General features: G+C 50.2%; 1 protein-coding gene across 1 annotated transcript in view; it reads left to right on the top strand.

The window, feature by feature from the left end:
• MOGAT2 (monoacylglycerol O-acyltransferase 2) overlaps nucleotides 1-13,521 on the top strand; it is a 46,468-nt gene extending 32,947 nt beyond the window's left edge. The window contains exons 3-6 of the mRNA XM_074942957.1: nucleotides 4,914-5,118; nucleotides 9,272-9,446; nucleotides 10,097-10,296; nucleotides 13,033-13,521. Coding sequence (XP_074799058.1) covers nucleotides 4,914-5,118; nucleotides 9,272-9,446; nucleotides 10,097-10,296; nucleotides 13,033-13,187 — 735 coding nt within the window. The 3' untranslated portion in view covers nucleotides 13,188-13,521. The remainder of the gene's footprint in view (nucleotides 1-4,913; nucleotides 5,119-9,271; nucleotides 9,447-10,096; nucleotides 10,297-13,032) is intronic.
• Nucleotides 13,522-14,803: the final 1,282 nt, after the last annotated feature.

Consider the following 14,803-nt stretch of genomic DNA (forward strand, 5'->3'; position numbering starts at 1 on the left):
TTGCAAAAAAAACCAACCCTTGCATAAATAAATGACAATGATTTGGACATGTGCATATGTATTCGTTTTTCCTAAAGTTAATTATTTGAGGAAAAACTGTCATAGCGGCCACCAGGAAGAGTTGGTAGCCGCACTCTGAGGCCACCAAATATTTTATTGTGAGAGTCCCTGATATCTCACTGCAATGAAATTCCTCCCACTATTCAGCCTACACAATGCATGTCCTTGGCCCACCGTCAGCCCTGCTCCTTTCCATCACTGGGGTGAAATCCTGAGCCTAGTGAAGCAATGGCAAAATTCCCCAGAAGGGCAGGATTCCACCCTTCATGTTTCCATCCTTGAAATGTTTCTACATAACAACATCCTTCGCTGGTCCTTCAGCCAAAATATCAAGATGTTAATCTTTCCTTATTAATCCCTCCAGCCCCCTAATTATATCTTTATTTGCCAGTGTCCTTTTGCTGTGGTGGTACCTAGTACTGAATGTACTGTCCAAGGCATGGTTTCCCCAAGGATGACAGGAGCAGGACTTTCCTTCAGCTGTAACATCTCTATATTATGATTTGTATATCAATAGCACCTCAAGGCCCCAAGCAGGTCAGGCCTCTTTGCACACATGCACGCACGCACGCACACACACACACAGCCCTTGCTCTGAAGAGTTGACTCTCTAAATAGACAAGAGAGACAAAGTGGGGGGGGGTTATCTGCCCATTTTACAGATGGGGAACTGAGGCACAGAGAGGTTAAATGACTTGCCCACGGACACACAGGGAGCCTTTGGCAGAGCTGGGAATCAAACCCGGTCTCCTAAAGCCTAACAGCATCCAAAATTATGATTTCCACTGTCACATCTAGGTTTGTTTTTCAGCATTCCTGCTTCCCAGGTGTCTGCTTCCTATTGAATAGTTCTCTTCGAGATTTGCATTCCCCATCCTCGGCTTGTCTAAATTGGATCTCCTTCCAGGAACTGTGCCGTGTGTCTCACTGTCCTTCCTTCCCTTATGGTCTGTGATAAAAATCAGTTCTCCCTGCATGACATTTTCAAAAATGTTCATTTTGTAGCATACAGATTAATGAGGAGCCCATGCAAACAGAGGCAATAGTGCTTGTAAGAATAGAGTGTTAGTTAAGGGACTGGACTCACCTCAGGAGAGCTGGGTTCAAATCCTAGCTAGGCTATGGATGCTCTGTGTGGCCATGGACAAATTGCTTCCAGCCAACTTTTCAGATATGCTCCCTAACTTAGTGTGCCTCCATTTTTGAGTGCATAATTTGAGACACTTGTTCCTGGATGTCAAGGAGGTCTGGATCCATGTCTCACCCCTGTGAGCTCGGCCAGTGTTATTAGTGTTGGGTGTAGGTTGCAATATTCAGATTGTGAGCAGCTGAAGTCCAGGAGTGTGTGGCGTTGAGATTTTGATTTGGAGTCATCTCTCATTATTAGAGGGGCAGACCAAGGTCACACAGGACCAGATTTGCAAGTGCTCAGTACCCACGAAGGGTCAGGTTTTTAAGAGCTCAGCATCCGCCTTAGCACATAGATAAAAGGACAAATTTTCAAAAACTCAGCTCTTATTGTGACGCCTATGGCCATCCCCATGCTGAAGTCTTCTGAAAGTATGTGGTACAGCCAGGATTACAAACCAGATCTCCCAGTCCTCTGTTCTAACTACTAGACCAAACTACCTCCCTTGGCTACAACTTACCTACTTCCAATATTCCCCTTCCGGCCGGTGGAAATGGTCTTCACTTCCTCTCCTAAGCTGTTCTTAAGTGTTGCTGTGGCCCATTAAACAGCTCCTGAGAATCCCTCTGCCCCAGGGGTGATGACATTTCAGTGATGCCCCAAACCCTTAGATCTAGTTTGCCTTCCCGTTTATGAACTACTTGGGGAGGAGGAACAAAACTAGCAAACAAAACTAGGCTGCCTGAGGCTGAGTGACTCATGGAGAGGTCCCTGGCTACGGAGTAAAATCAGCAGTCGGACTCCTTTGCTTGCTCAGCACCTGGGCCCGGTAGCAAAGGGGCTTTTTGTTCACGACCTCACCTCGTTAGGAGATGACGCGTGACTGGGTACATGTGCATTGTCAATAATGCTCCGGGACAGATGGAAAATTAGCCACAGCATAAAAAATACCTCTTATGACCTACCTGCTGTCGCTGCTGCTTCTGGCTTTCTCCAGGGGAATTAATTAGCTGCCCTGCCATTAGAATAGCACCACGGAGCGGATTGATGCACTCGGAGGCAGCAGAGTGGATAATGCTTGTGGGGCCTGATTCTCTCTTACGCAAAGGGCCCTTTAAGCTGCTCTGGAGGTGAAAAGGGCTTTATGCTGAGTGGAAATGGACCCCTGAATGGACCCCTTTGCAGTGAGCTTGCCCAGCTGGTGCAGAGCTGCTCTGCACCAACCCTGCTCCCAGTCTCCCTGAGCTCATTGACAAGGCCTCCACCCTGCCTTGAGTGCCGATTACAGCCTCACTCCGCCCGCTGCGCTGCCAGCAGGGCGTGTGCACGTTCTTGAGGAGTTTCTTTCCCTGGGGGCTTTCCCTGGTAGATTTTATTCCCCTCCTAATAGTGCTGCAGCCAGACATGCACAGACTCCTCTCAACACGCTTCTTCACTCATGAAGCTGGACAGTAAGTAAAGCTAACTGTACAGCCATGGGGGTGGGACTGGATGACTCAGGGAACTGGGAGCAGGTCGGCAGGAACTTTTGTCTCCAGGTCACTGAGGGTTTGTCTACACTGCAATTAAAAACCCATGTGACGGCTGACCCGGGATTGCGGGGCACAGACTAAGGGACTGTTTAACTGTGGTGTAGACATTTGGGCTCGCGCTGGAGCCCAGGCTCTAGGATCCCGTATATCTACACTGCAATTAAACTGCCCCTAAACTCCACAAATCCGAGTCAGTTGGCATGGGCCAGCCACTGTGTCTAATTGCAGTGTAGACAGACCCTTGGTCAAGTCTAACTCAGGCTGGAAGTGTCCACATTCTCAAATGGGTCAGGCAAGTCAGCCTAGGGCCCCAGGCACAGTCCAGGCACCCTGAACTGCACTATTATGTCTCATGTCCTATCAAATGAATCTGCTTCTCCCGCAGTCTCCAGATAAAAACATACCCCCACCCACAATTCTCCAGATAAACACAGGTTTCAGAGTAGCAGCCATGTTCCCTGACATACCCTCCTCCTGTAAAGCCTGGGAGAAAAGCAGCCCTTGCAGCACATCCAAATGGCTATGAAATCCAGGCCAGCTCCAGATAGTTGGGGGCTCTAGCAATGATAGGGAGGGTGGGGGAGAATGTCATCAAAGGGGCAGACCCGCAGTCCCCAAAAGCTGTCCCAGCTGGTAGGGACTGAATATCTGAGTTGGGCTGTAACCAAACTAGTCAAGTGGCTCCTGTCTCCTGCTGATGATCACATCAATGAAGTGGGACAGGGATGCCCTTTAAAGGGGCAGATGCCCCTATCCCTGAAACTGTCCCAGCAGGTGAAAGGATGGGGGGACTCCAGATCTGCCTCCTAAAGTTAGACACTCAAGGGAGCTGTGTGTGACATTTATCCCTAAGCCAGCCCAGCAAAGCGGGAAGCACTTTCCAGAGTCTGCAAAGAATACGATGATAAGCTACGCCTCTGTAACACCGAGGGACCCTGGTTGTTATCAGCTGGGATCAAACCTGGGACCTCTGGAGCTTAATGCATGAGCCACAAGACACGTGCCTCTTAGCCAAGCCCGTAACAGGTTCAGCAATCTCTGATGGTGTAGCCACTCCTAGAGGGGGGCAGAGCGCCCCACCAAGCAGGCAGGGGTTACCCTTGCTCCTGGTCTGCCCCGCTTCTCCCACAGTCGCTCCCCCTCGAAAAGCGGCTTGGGCTGGTGCTATAGCACCAGCGGGAGAATTCCTTCCCCTTCTCACTGCAGACGAGGCTCCAGGGAATGTGCTTTTAGCCCAGACGCCGCTGAGCGCCACCTGCTGGTGGCAGTGGCTCTTTTTCAGCCTTCTGCCACCATTTTCCTCCTCCTCAAATGTGAGAGCTCCCCTACCCTCAAAGTCAGGCAGGCTGTGTTGCTAGGAATTCAAATTGTACCCACAAGCCTTTGTCCTCTCATCGCCTTACCCCAGAGGGCCTTTACCTTAAAGCAGAGCAGGAGCGCCACACCGCTGGGGTAGGACACGAGGACCCAGCTCCTCAAAGGTATTTAGGTGCCTAGCACCCACTGATTTCAATGGGAGTGAGTGCTGACATACTTCTGAGGCTATAGGCCTATTGTGCACAAATTCCCTTTGAGGATCTGGGCCAAGGAGCCTTCCCTGCATGCTTTGTTTGCACCACAGGAGCCAGGCACAGCTGCAGTCCCTGCTAGTGCTGGGTGAAAAAATGAGTGGGGGGGAGGGAGAAACAGTCTCTCAATTTTTAAACTTTCCCACTAGAAAAGGAAGGGGATGTTTAAAAAGAGAGAGAGAGAGAGACAGGAGAGAGGGTTCCCCCCCCCACACACACACACACACCGGGCCACATACAGCCAAATGAAATGTTTCCAAAAACTTCAAAAGGTTTTGGCTTGACATTTTTGTCAGAAATTGAAAAATAGTGACCAAAATGAAAACGGTGGGTGAAAATCTCCCATTTTGGTTCAAAGAGCATTTGCAATGAAAAGTTAAAAAAAAAAAAAAACTGGGGGGGACACGATATTTTTGAGCATCTCTAGCCTCTGTGAGCATCAGAGGGTAAGGGCTGCTCACTGGTAGCGCCCCCAAGAGGGAGGGAGACAGCTGCACACACAGAAAAATCATGACTTTTCTCTCAGGCGAATGCCCAGCCATGCTTTGGCGGCAGCTCTAGGATGCATTACAAACTCCCAGCTCCGTCTGTGTTATATCTCCTCATCGGTGATTGTGTCTCCAGCTGGTGAAGACGGCAGAGCTGGATCCAAGTAAGAACTACGTGGTTGGCTTCCATCCTCACGGGGTCCTGGTGGCTGGTGCCTTCCTCAATTTCTGCACCGAGGCAACGGGGTTTTCGCAGCTGTTCCCAGGGATGACCCCTCACATGATGATGCTGACACTCTGGTTCAGAGTCCCCTTCTTCAGGGACATCCTGCTGAGTGGAGGTAAGCAGTAGCATGGGGGCAGAGTATGAGTGGCAGTGGTAATCGCAGGTAGGACCTCGGCCCTCTGGGACCGCGTGAAAAGCTGGAGATTTTGGAAGAGTCACACTGGGGAGCCTATTAGTTGTTTGGGTTCATATGTTCTTTGCCATAAGCATGGGCGCAGTCAAGGAGTGGAGGGGACCCAGAAAAAAAGCTTTGAACAGGTACAATCCGCCCTTTAAATGCTCTGTCCTTCCTTCTCTCCTCTCCTTACTTTCTCAGTTTAAATTTTCATCCTTATTTATTACCTCGGTTGTAGCAGCACTGAGAGGCCTCAATCAAGATCAGGGCCCCATTGTGTTGGGTGCTGTACAACCACATCATGCGAGACGGTCCCTGCTCTGCGGAGCTTACAGTCTAAACCAGTGGTCTCCAAAGTGGGGTGCGCGCACCCCAGGGGGTGCACAAGATGATCGATGGGGGGGAGCAAAAGGGTGGCGCGGCAGGAGGAGCACCGCCCGAGGGGAAAAAAGGGGGGGGGCGGCCCTGAGTCCTCCGGCCCGTGGAGGAGCAGGGGCAGCTGCACAGCCAGCGACCAGAAAGAAGTGGCACTTTGAAGGGGAAATCTCTGCTTCTCTCCAGCCACTGGCTGCGCGGCTGCCCCATCTCCTCCTGAGTCCTCCGGCCCGTGCTCTCAGGGCCGCATTCTGAAAGGGGCTTTAGAGCTGCAGGCCAGGGCCCTGAAGCCCCTAAAGCCCCTGCGTTCCGGGTGGCCCTGCCTGCCGGGGGGGCAGCTCCCAGAATCGTGGCCATGGGGGTGGTGCTACCCTGCGCAGAGCCACCTGCACACCCCCTGCACCAAACAGGAGCTGCCCCAGGTCAGTGCTCTGCACCTCCTGCCTGCCCCAGCCCTGAGCCTCCTCCCGCACCCCCACCCTGAGCGCCCTCCCGCACCCTAACTCCGTCCTAGACCCCCCACCCCACCCTGAGCGCCCGCTGTATCACAAAGTGTTAAACCAAGATTTTCAAAAATACTAAAGCATATTCCATCACATTGCTCTCACTAAAACAAAATTATTAATAAGATTTTAGTGAGAGCAAAAAAGGGTTTTTGTACTGTTAATAAATAAAATAAAAATTATTTTAAAAATATTTTATTTCATCTTTATCTCATCATTTTTTAATTTCTATTTTTTGTGTATGTTTTATAATTTACACAATATATTAGTACAGTAGTACATATATATAATTTATACATAAATAAATATACATATATTGGAGGTGCATGCTCAAAAATTTTTTACTGATGGGGTGCGTGATCAAAAAAGTTTGGAGACCATTGGTCTAAACAGACAAGACAAAAAGACCCTCATTTTGCAGATGGGGAGCAGAAGAACAGCCAGGCTAAGTGACTTGCCCATGGTCACACAGGGAATCTGTGGCAGAACAAGGATTTGAACCCCCATCTCTTGGGTCCTGGCCTAGTGTCTCAGCTACGAGACCACCCTGCCTCTGTTCATGCATTGCTCGTTACATGAAATGGTTAAAGAAAAGCCAACACGCCCTGATGCAACCCCAAACACGCTCAAAGCTGAGGACATAGCTTCACCGCTGCCGCTGATTTCAAAGGGCGAGTGCTGCTCACAGGCAGAGCTAAATCCCCCACATGCTGGGTGGAGAATTCAATTATTTCATGTTCAAATCGCATACAGGCGAGAACTTGCTCTTACTACGGAAGAGGGAGAAAAAACGTCCTCTGGACTTAGACCCTGCTGCTGTTGCAGGGAAACACGATGCAAATAACAAACCATTGTGCTACAGATGGAGCTGCCAGTCCACAGGTCACACAGGGTACATCTCCACTGCAAAAAACACCCTGCAACAGCAAGTCTCATCTGACTCCGGTGCTCACTACAGGGCAAAAAAATAGCAGTGTAGATGTTCCCACTTGGGCTGGAGCCCAGGCTCTGAAACCTGGGGGGGGGGGGGGGTGTCTGTTTTTAGCCCTGCAACATGAGCCTTGCAAGCCCATCAGTTAAACTGGGCTCTGAGACTCACTGGCTTGTTTTGCAGTGTAGACGTACCCACAGACAGAGATAGAATCCTGGAGACTGGGGAAGGAACAGGCAGTGAGAAAAAATAAGCAGATGAAAATAATACATCGCACTTTCCATCTGAGCACCCCCAGCACTTTCCGAAGAAGGTTAAGTGTTATTGAATAGATGGGGAAGCTGAGTCAGGGAGCTAATAGGTACGATTTCCACCTGAGCCAATGAGAGTTAGATACTCAAATCCCAGTAAGATTCAGTGGATGTTAATTAGGTTCCTTTGAAAATCCCAGCCTAAGTGTCTTGCCCAAAGTCTCTCGGTGAGTCAGTGGCAGAGGCAGAATAGAATACAGGTCATCTGGCTCTCAGCCTGCTGGCCGAGTCACAGCTGCATCTCCACTGTTTAAAGAGACATAAGAGGGAGGCAGAAACCCAGTGGGCTCACCAGGGCTGGCACCGTTTGCATTGGCTCCACAGGTGAAGATGGGGTTTGTCATCCCACCAGGTCACCCATGGGAGCCCAATCCTGCTCCCATTGAAGTCAGTGGCCAAACTCCCATTGATGTCAATAGGAACTGCACGCCAACCCACCTCTGTCCTTTCCACCTCCAAAATGCTGCCCCTGTTGCTGTTTATTATTAAATCAGCGAGGCTTTAGGTCCTGGTCCAGTAAAGCCGGAAGCATCCGCTTTGCTCTAGGCACACGAATAGTCTCACTGAAGTCCGTGGCACTATTTGCACACAAAGTTAAGCACCTGTGTAAGTGCTTTGCGGGATCAGTTCCTGGGTGCTTGCCCAGACCCTTTACACCCGTTGCAGCAGCGCTTTCAAAGTGCTGGACCGCAGATTCTGCTGTGCCCCTGGCACCCGAAAGTGCCCATTGCATATGAGCTGGCAGAAAGAGCAACAAGGTTTTGGGGTGGGAACCGAGCGAGCAGCCGCGCCATAGCATGATGCACGGCACTTTCCAGCTGAGCACGCACGGCGCTTTATGAAGGAAGAGATGGGGAAATGGAACCAGAGAGCTACTAGGTACGATTTCCCCAGTGGCCAGTGAGAGTTAGACACTCAAATCCCAGTAATATTCAATCGAGTTGGGCACCTAACTCCGAAAATCCCAGCCCAAGTGAGTTGCCCAAAGTCTCTTTGTGAGTCAGTGGCAGAGAGAGGATGGAATGGTTCAGGACTGGCCTCTTGGCAAAAGGCCACAACAGCTCCCATGCTTCTCAATAGCAGCTGTTTAGCAGAGCCGTAACTCGGCATTGTAGCACCTGGGGCAAGCAAACATATTTGCGCCCCTACCCGGGTTTTTTCCTCATTCCCCTTCCCACCCCCCCGCGGCTTGGCACCCTGGGCGGCTACCCTACTTGTCCCACCCTAGTTACGGTTCTGCTTTTTAACCTATTCCTTTGTCTGCTGCTGCCTGGTCTCCAGATGCTAATAATCACATACGTACTGTTGTTTCCCACCATGATGCCTCCTGCACCAGGAGCAGTCTCTTTGACCAAATCTGCCAAACACCTCTCACCTCCAAATCCCTTCTTAAAATCTCCCCAGGCAGTCGCTGCCCCTTACTTCTTCCCATTAGTAACCCCGGACCTGCCCTCTGCAGAAATGGGGCCACAGGTCTTGCCTTGTCTTATTTAGACTGGAGACTTTTCAAGGCAGGGAACAGGACTTACCACTCCAAGGGACCTCATTTTCAGGGACACCACTCATTTCAGCCCCAAAGTCACCCACATTCCACGCAAATGTGGTGCCTATGCATCTGTTGTGGAGAAATTACTGACATCAGCGATACAGAACCCTGACCCCGACCTAACAAAGAGAGGGATAAATCCCACGCTTGTTCAGTCTCCTGCCTGGGCCCCACACGTTGGGTCACTGTCACAGAGTGAGGCTGAGCCCAGATTCCCTAAAAAGGACCAGCTCACCCTGTGACTGTCCCCCAGTTGGGGTTTGGAGGGCTGGAAAGGGCTGGATCAACTTCTGGCGCTATAGAAGAGAGGAGGAAGCACCTTGAAGCACTGTAGTGGAGCTGTACAAGTAGTGATGTATGAATGACTGACCCATGGTAATGGAGGCTCTTCGTGTCAAGTGTCTCTTCTTGTCTCTGCCCCACCCAGGCCTCGTCCCCTCCGACAAAGACACCGCTTCGTACGTGCTGAGGAGGCGGGGAGGCGGGAACGTGCTGGCCATAGCAGTGGGAGGGGCCCAGGAGGCCCTGGACGCACGGCCCGGAGCCTTCACCCTACTGCTGAAAAACCGCAAGGGGTTCATTCGGCTGGCCATAGAGCACGGGTAATGCTGGGAGCCCTGTCGCTGCCCTCACGCCAACACCACAGCAACAGGAGGGGAGGCAGGGGAATAAGGCCACTAGGCCAGAGGAGGGGAGGACGGCCTGCTGGCTGGGCCATTCCCCTTCCAGTCCCACAGCCGGAAGGAGAGCCGGGGCTGGCCTGAGAGCGCCAGGATTGATGCTGGTTGGGGTGCCTCTAACGGCCGGCTCCAAAGCCTGTTGACGCCAGTGGGAGTCTCTCCATTTACTTCAGTGGGCTTTGGCGTGAATGGCCATTGGCTTTGCTCATGCTCAAGGCCGGCACTGTGTTCATAAAACCACACCCTAGACAGCCCTGCCCATCCGCGGGAAGGGGGAGCCTGCCTGCTCTGAGCAAGATAGAGACTCCTTTGATGTACAGGGGTAGGCTAGCCGAGCCACGCCACTCCCCCGGCACTATAAGCCACAGAGCCCTCGCGTGGGCGCTGCAGACGCTGCTCTCCCAGAGGGGCAGGTGGTGGTGCCTTCGCCTTGTCTCCTGCCCAACGGCAGGGCGAGCATTCGTGCAGAGTGCAGAGCTCTGCTGGCTTCTGGCCATGCACAGAAAGAGCCTCCTTTTGCGTGCCCTGTCTGCTGGCCTGCTGCCTGCCGTGTCCCCGTTCTGCCTCTGCAGGGCTCCACTCGTCCCCGTGTTTTCCTTCGGAGAGAACGAGCTCTTTGACCAGGTCGACAACCCAAAGGGCTCCTGGCTGAGGCGAACGCAGCACCGTCTTCAGCAAATCATGGGCATCTCCCTCCCCCTGTTCCACGCCCGGGGCATGTTCCAGTACAGCTTCGGGCTGCTCCCATATCGACGGCCCATCTTCACCGTGGGTAAGTTTGTCCCGGTCACAGGGTGCTGTGATTGCGCTTGGAGATTGTTACAGGCACCTAGAGCAAGACGGTGCCTTTGGACATAGCCCTGTGCCGGGGTAGTGCTTACGCTACATCAATCCCAAAGCAGCCCCAAGGGGCGTTGTTACTCAGAAACATACAATTCCTGCCCCTGCTTTCTCCTGGCTCCAGGATGGAGTTAAGGATTTGCTGCCAGCTTGCACAAGCTAAGCCATGGCTCGTTTCAGGCATGTCTAGGGCACCTGCTCCTGGATGCAAAGAAAAGCTTGAAAAGGTGACCCAAGTATAATTGATGTCTGCCTGAGTCTGCAGACAGCCTGAAACAATAGCTCTAAGAAGTGTAAACTGTCCCATTGATCTGAACTCAGAAACCTCCTGCCTCCCGCAAGGATGGGCAGGGCTACAGCATAGGGATGGGGGCTACAGGGAGCCCCTTTTATGGTGTACATAGGGACCAGGTTGCTTTAGTTCAGCTCTGACCTGAGACTTTGCATCACACTAAGTAGATTTGATTGTTTCTGCATCCTCCAGCCAGTTCCACAAGCAGATCAGAGACTAAACAAATCTGCAGCCCTACGGAGTGTTTAAAAGGAGCAGCACTAGATTTAGAGAAGAAGCAGCTGAAAGAGCTGGTTAAATACCCCTCAAAGACCGGTAGAAGATAAGCACTTAAATACCATTGAGGGTCTGAGCCTCGGTGAACAAACTGTAGAGAAAGGCGGTTCCTAGCATGCCAGTCCACGTGTGGCTAGATTTCAGTGGAGCTCAGTGGTTTCAATGGAATTGCACCTGCTTTCACCAACAGTGGATTTGACCCACTGAGCACAGCCCGCATTTGTTAGTCTAATTAAAGAGGCTGTTTGAAAAGGCCAAGGCTGACCATGCTGATTGGGTTTGACAGCCTACAATTACTCCTAATTGTTTTACAGCTTGTTTGGATCTTCTCAATGGCTTTACTTGCCCTCACACCTGCATCTTCAGGACCTTTAATTAGACAGATGGACAGCAACCTAAAACAATAGGAACCCATTGCAGCCTGACAAACACAATTAGAGTGAAGTTCAGAAGGACAACAGATAACCTCAAGGCCTTCCTGCCTGATAAAGAGGCAGCCTGTCCCACTGTAAATTGCTTCTTGGGGAGGAAGGACATTTGTTCTTATTGCTAGAGTCTCTGAGGCCCCATCCACATCTTTCATTGATTGTAATGGAAGTTAGGGGCCAAAATACCTTTGAGGTGTTTCAAAATCAGTTTCAAACCCTGTGAAAAGAAAAGGAGTACGTGTGGCACCTTAGAGACTAACCAATTTATTTGAGCATAAGCTTTCGTGAGCTACAGCTCACTTCATCGGATGCATACTGTGGAAAGTGTAGAAGATCTTTTTATATATACACAAAGCTTTGTGTGTATATAAAAAGATCTTCTACACTTTCCACAGTATGCATCCGATGAAGTGAGCTGTAGCTCACGAAAGCTTATGCTCAAATAAATTGGTTAGTCTCTAAGGTGCCACAAGTACTCCTTTTCTTTTTGCAAATACAGACTAACATGGCTGTTACTCTGAAACCCTGTGAAGGTTTTCAGAGGGTGGGCGAATAGCACTTTCTGAAAATCAGGCCCCTTTAAGGTGCCTTTCCAGTTGGGCGCCCAGAAGTGGAAGCAACCAAAATTACATGTGTATTTTGAAAATGTTGACCTCTGTGGATATGCCTCCAGTGCAATAAAACACTGGCCGCTGGCCCGTGTCTGCTGGCTCAGGCTGGTGGGACTGGGGTTGGGGGGCTATAAAATTGCAGGGTAGACGTTCAGACTCAGGCTGGAACTGGGGCTCTTGGAACCTCCCCTGTCGCGAGGTCCCAAGTCCTGACTGCAGCCTCATCCCATACATCTATACTGCAGTTTTTTAGCCCTGCAACCTGAGCCCCACCAGCCTGAGTCAGTGGCCATGGGCCAGCGGCAGGTGTTTCACTGCAGTATAGACATGCTCCCCAGGCCCCATGCCTAGCTCCTGGGGCTCTGTGAATGGCTTTGTAGCTAAATTCAGCTTACGATTAAGGGGGGAGGCTTTTTTGGTGATAGCCACAGTGCTCCCACGGCTCTTCCCTGGGCAAGAGCCAAGATTCCGGGGGCAGCTTGTGGCTTCACTGAGATCTTTTCTCTGTGTTTTAAAACAAGAGGTTACTCCAGAGGTGCCAAATCCTAGTGACAGTGAGGGCTGCAAGGGCAGCTTGCCAGGAGCCCCAATACCATATCTCATTTATCTCAAATGGTGACAGCCTGCCTTTGCGTCTCATGGTACCCACAGATAACATTACCTAGCTCTTATCTAGCACTCTTCATCCACAGATCTCAAAGCACTTTACAAAGGAAGGTCAGTATCATTATCCCCATTTTACAGATGGGGAAAACTGAGGCACAGAGTGGTGAGCAGACTTGCCCAAGGTTACCCAGCAGAGCTGGAACTAGAACCCAGGTCTAGTTCCTGAGTTGTAGTTCAATGCCCTGTCAGCTAGGCCCACCACCTCCCAAATACAAGTCCATAGCATACAATATTCCATCTTGATTCCTAACTACAATTCTGTTCAAATGGAACATTGCATACTTGAACCTAGAGCCTCCACGGGCCACAGCTTGGCATTAAAGATGAGGACAGCATCTGGATACCCTGGCACATAGGATGTAGTCTTTCCTAATGTTTGTGCATTTGTTTTCCAGTTGGGAAGCCAATTAAGGTGGAGAAGAAGCACAACCCATCCCAAGAAGAAGTCGATCGATTACATCAGACATACATTGAGGAACTGTGCAAACTCTTTGAGGAGCATAAAACGAAATACAATGTCCCAGAGGACAGGCATCTTGAATTTATATAAACCAGGCCACCCCATTCATTTATTCTGGGGATGGGCCTGAAAGTTCAGCTCCACATTTCTCCACCATCTGGAGCGTTCAGAACCTCAGGTTTGGATCCTGCCCTCTATAAAGCTAGGGGCCAGCTACAGATTTGGGGCCTGTTTCCCCAACATTTGTGTGCGTTTAGATCCAGAGTTTGAATTTAGGCCCATCTCTAGCTTCCACTAGTACCGTATGGTACTTTCTCCAGTTTCCCACACTCTATAGTGTCATGATCACTTGGTAAGAGATTGCCAAATAAAAATCACAGCAATATGAAAAGTCCCCTTTAGTAAAACTCCTATTTCCAATCCAGCCTTAAGACTTACATCACCTTTATTAAATCACCCTGCTATTTCCAGACAGTGGTAAACTATTAAGACCCTCCCTTGCATTTAAGTCTAGATGGGTGTTGTTTTCACAGGTTAGCCGTGAAAAAGTTCAGGCTCAAAGAAGCAGAGGTCAATGCCCGCAGCATCAGTATGGGCTATTGAGCCTTTCACGGGTGGATTGCCTGTTTGGCTTCAACAGAGGTTATGTCTGCACTGCAATCAGATAGGGCGATTGCAACACACGTATACATACCCAACTTGGCTTTGATCTAGCTAGCAGTATAACTGCTTATGGAGTAACAATAGCAGTTATGCTGCAGCAACAGCAGTGGCTACATGGGCTAGCCCTGCCCGCCCAGACCCTGGATACACACCTGAGTGGCCTTCGCCCAGGTATGTCGACACGTGCTGCAGTCGCACCTCCTGACTGCCGTGTAGACATACCCAGAGTTACTCAGCATTCAGACCAAGGTAACAGATAGGAGCACCTCCCCAAGGGATAGCTCAAAGCAGTCACCAATGAGCTGAGAACAGGCATTGAAAAAAGAATGTTTATTCATAATCTCATCTGTGTAAATTGCTATAATTTTTTAACATAATTTTGACAGATAAATGTATGCTGTTTTATCTCTTAATCTGGTGCTGGTTCCTGTACTCACACTGGGTTTTTTCCCCCTCCCTGAACTACATATAATTTACTAGGAGGTTCAGATTCTTGGCATCACAGCATGGCCTTGTGTAACAAAGAGACCTGTCGCCATCACTGAATGCTGTATCCCACTGACATGAAAGAGATGAGGCCCTTTATAAAGGGCAGGGTGAATTTCAAAGGGTTTGAGATCCCAGCTGAGGCAGCACCTGCTGTGTGTTAGGTCTGGATAGTTTGGAAATGTTCACAGCTTGGCACGTTATCCACATTTCATCACACCGTGTTGTAACTGTACAGGGAACCAAGGATTCCCAAGCACTTTGTTAACATTCATTAACCAGGCCTCGCAACACCCTGATGAAATGGATCATTACAGACACTGCGACTGTTTCCCTCATATTAGGTAACCCTAACCTTAATCCTAATCCTTTGAAAACAAACTCTGTGAGACGACAAGACCATGCTTCCTTCTCTCTTCCTCCAGTGCAATCCTACTGATTTCAACAGGGCTGCACCAACATACCAGACGAGAGACTCTGGCCCAGAGAGTCAAACGTGAATGGTGCTATGTACACATAGCGTTTAATCCTAAACTCTTTCTTAAAGGGAGAGTGTG

The sequence above is a fragment of the Natator depressus genome, chromosome 1 (assembly GCF_965152275.1).
Source record: "Natator depressus isolate rNatDep1 chromosome 1, rNatDep2.hap1, whole genome shotgun sequence".
Taxonomy (NCBI): Eukaryota; Metazoa; Chordata; order Testudines; family Cheloniidae; genus Natator; species Natator depressus.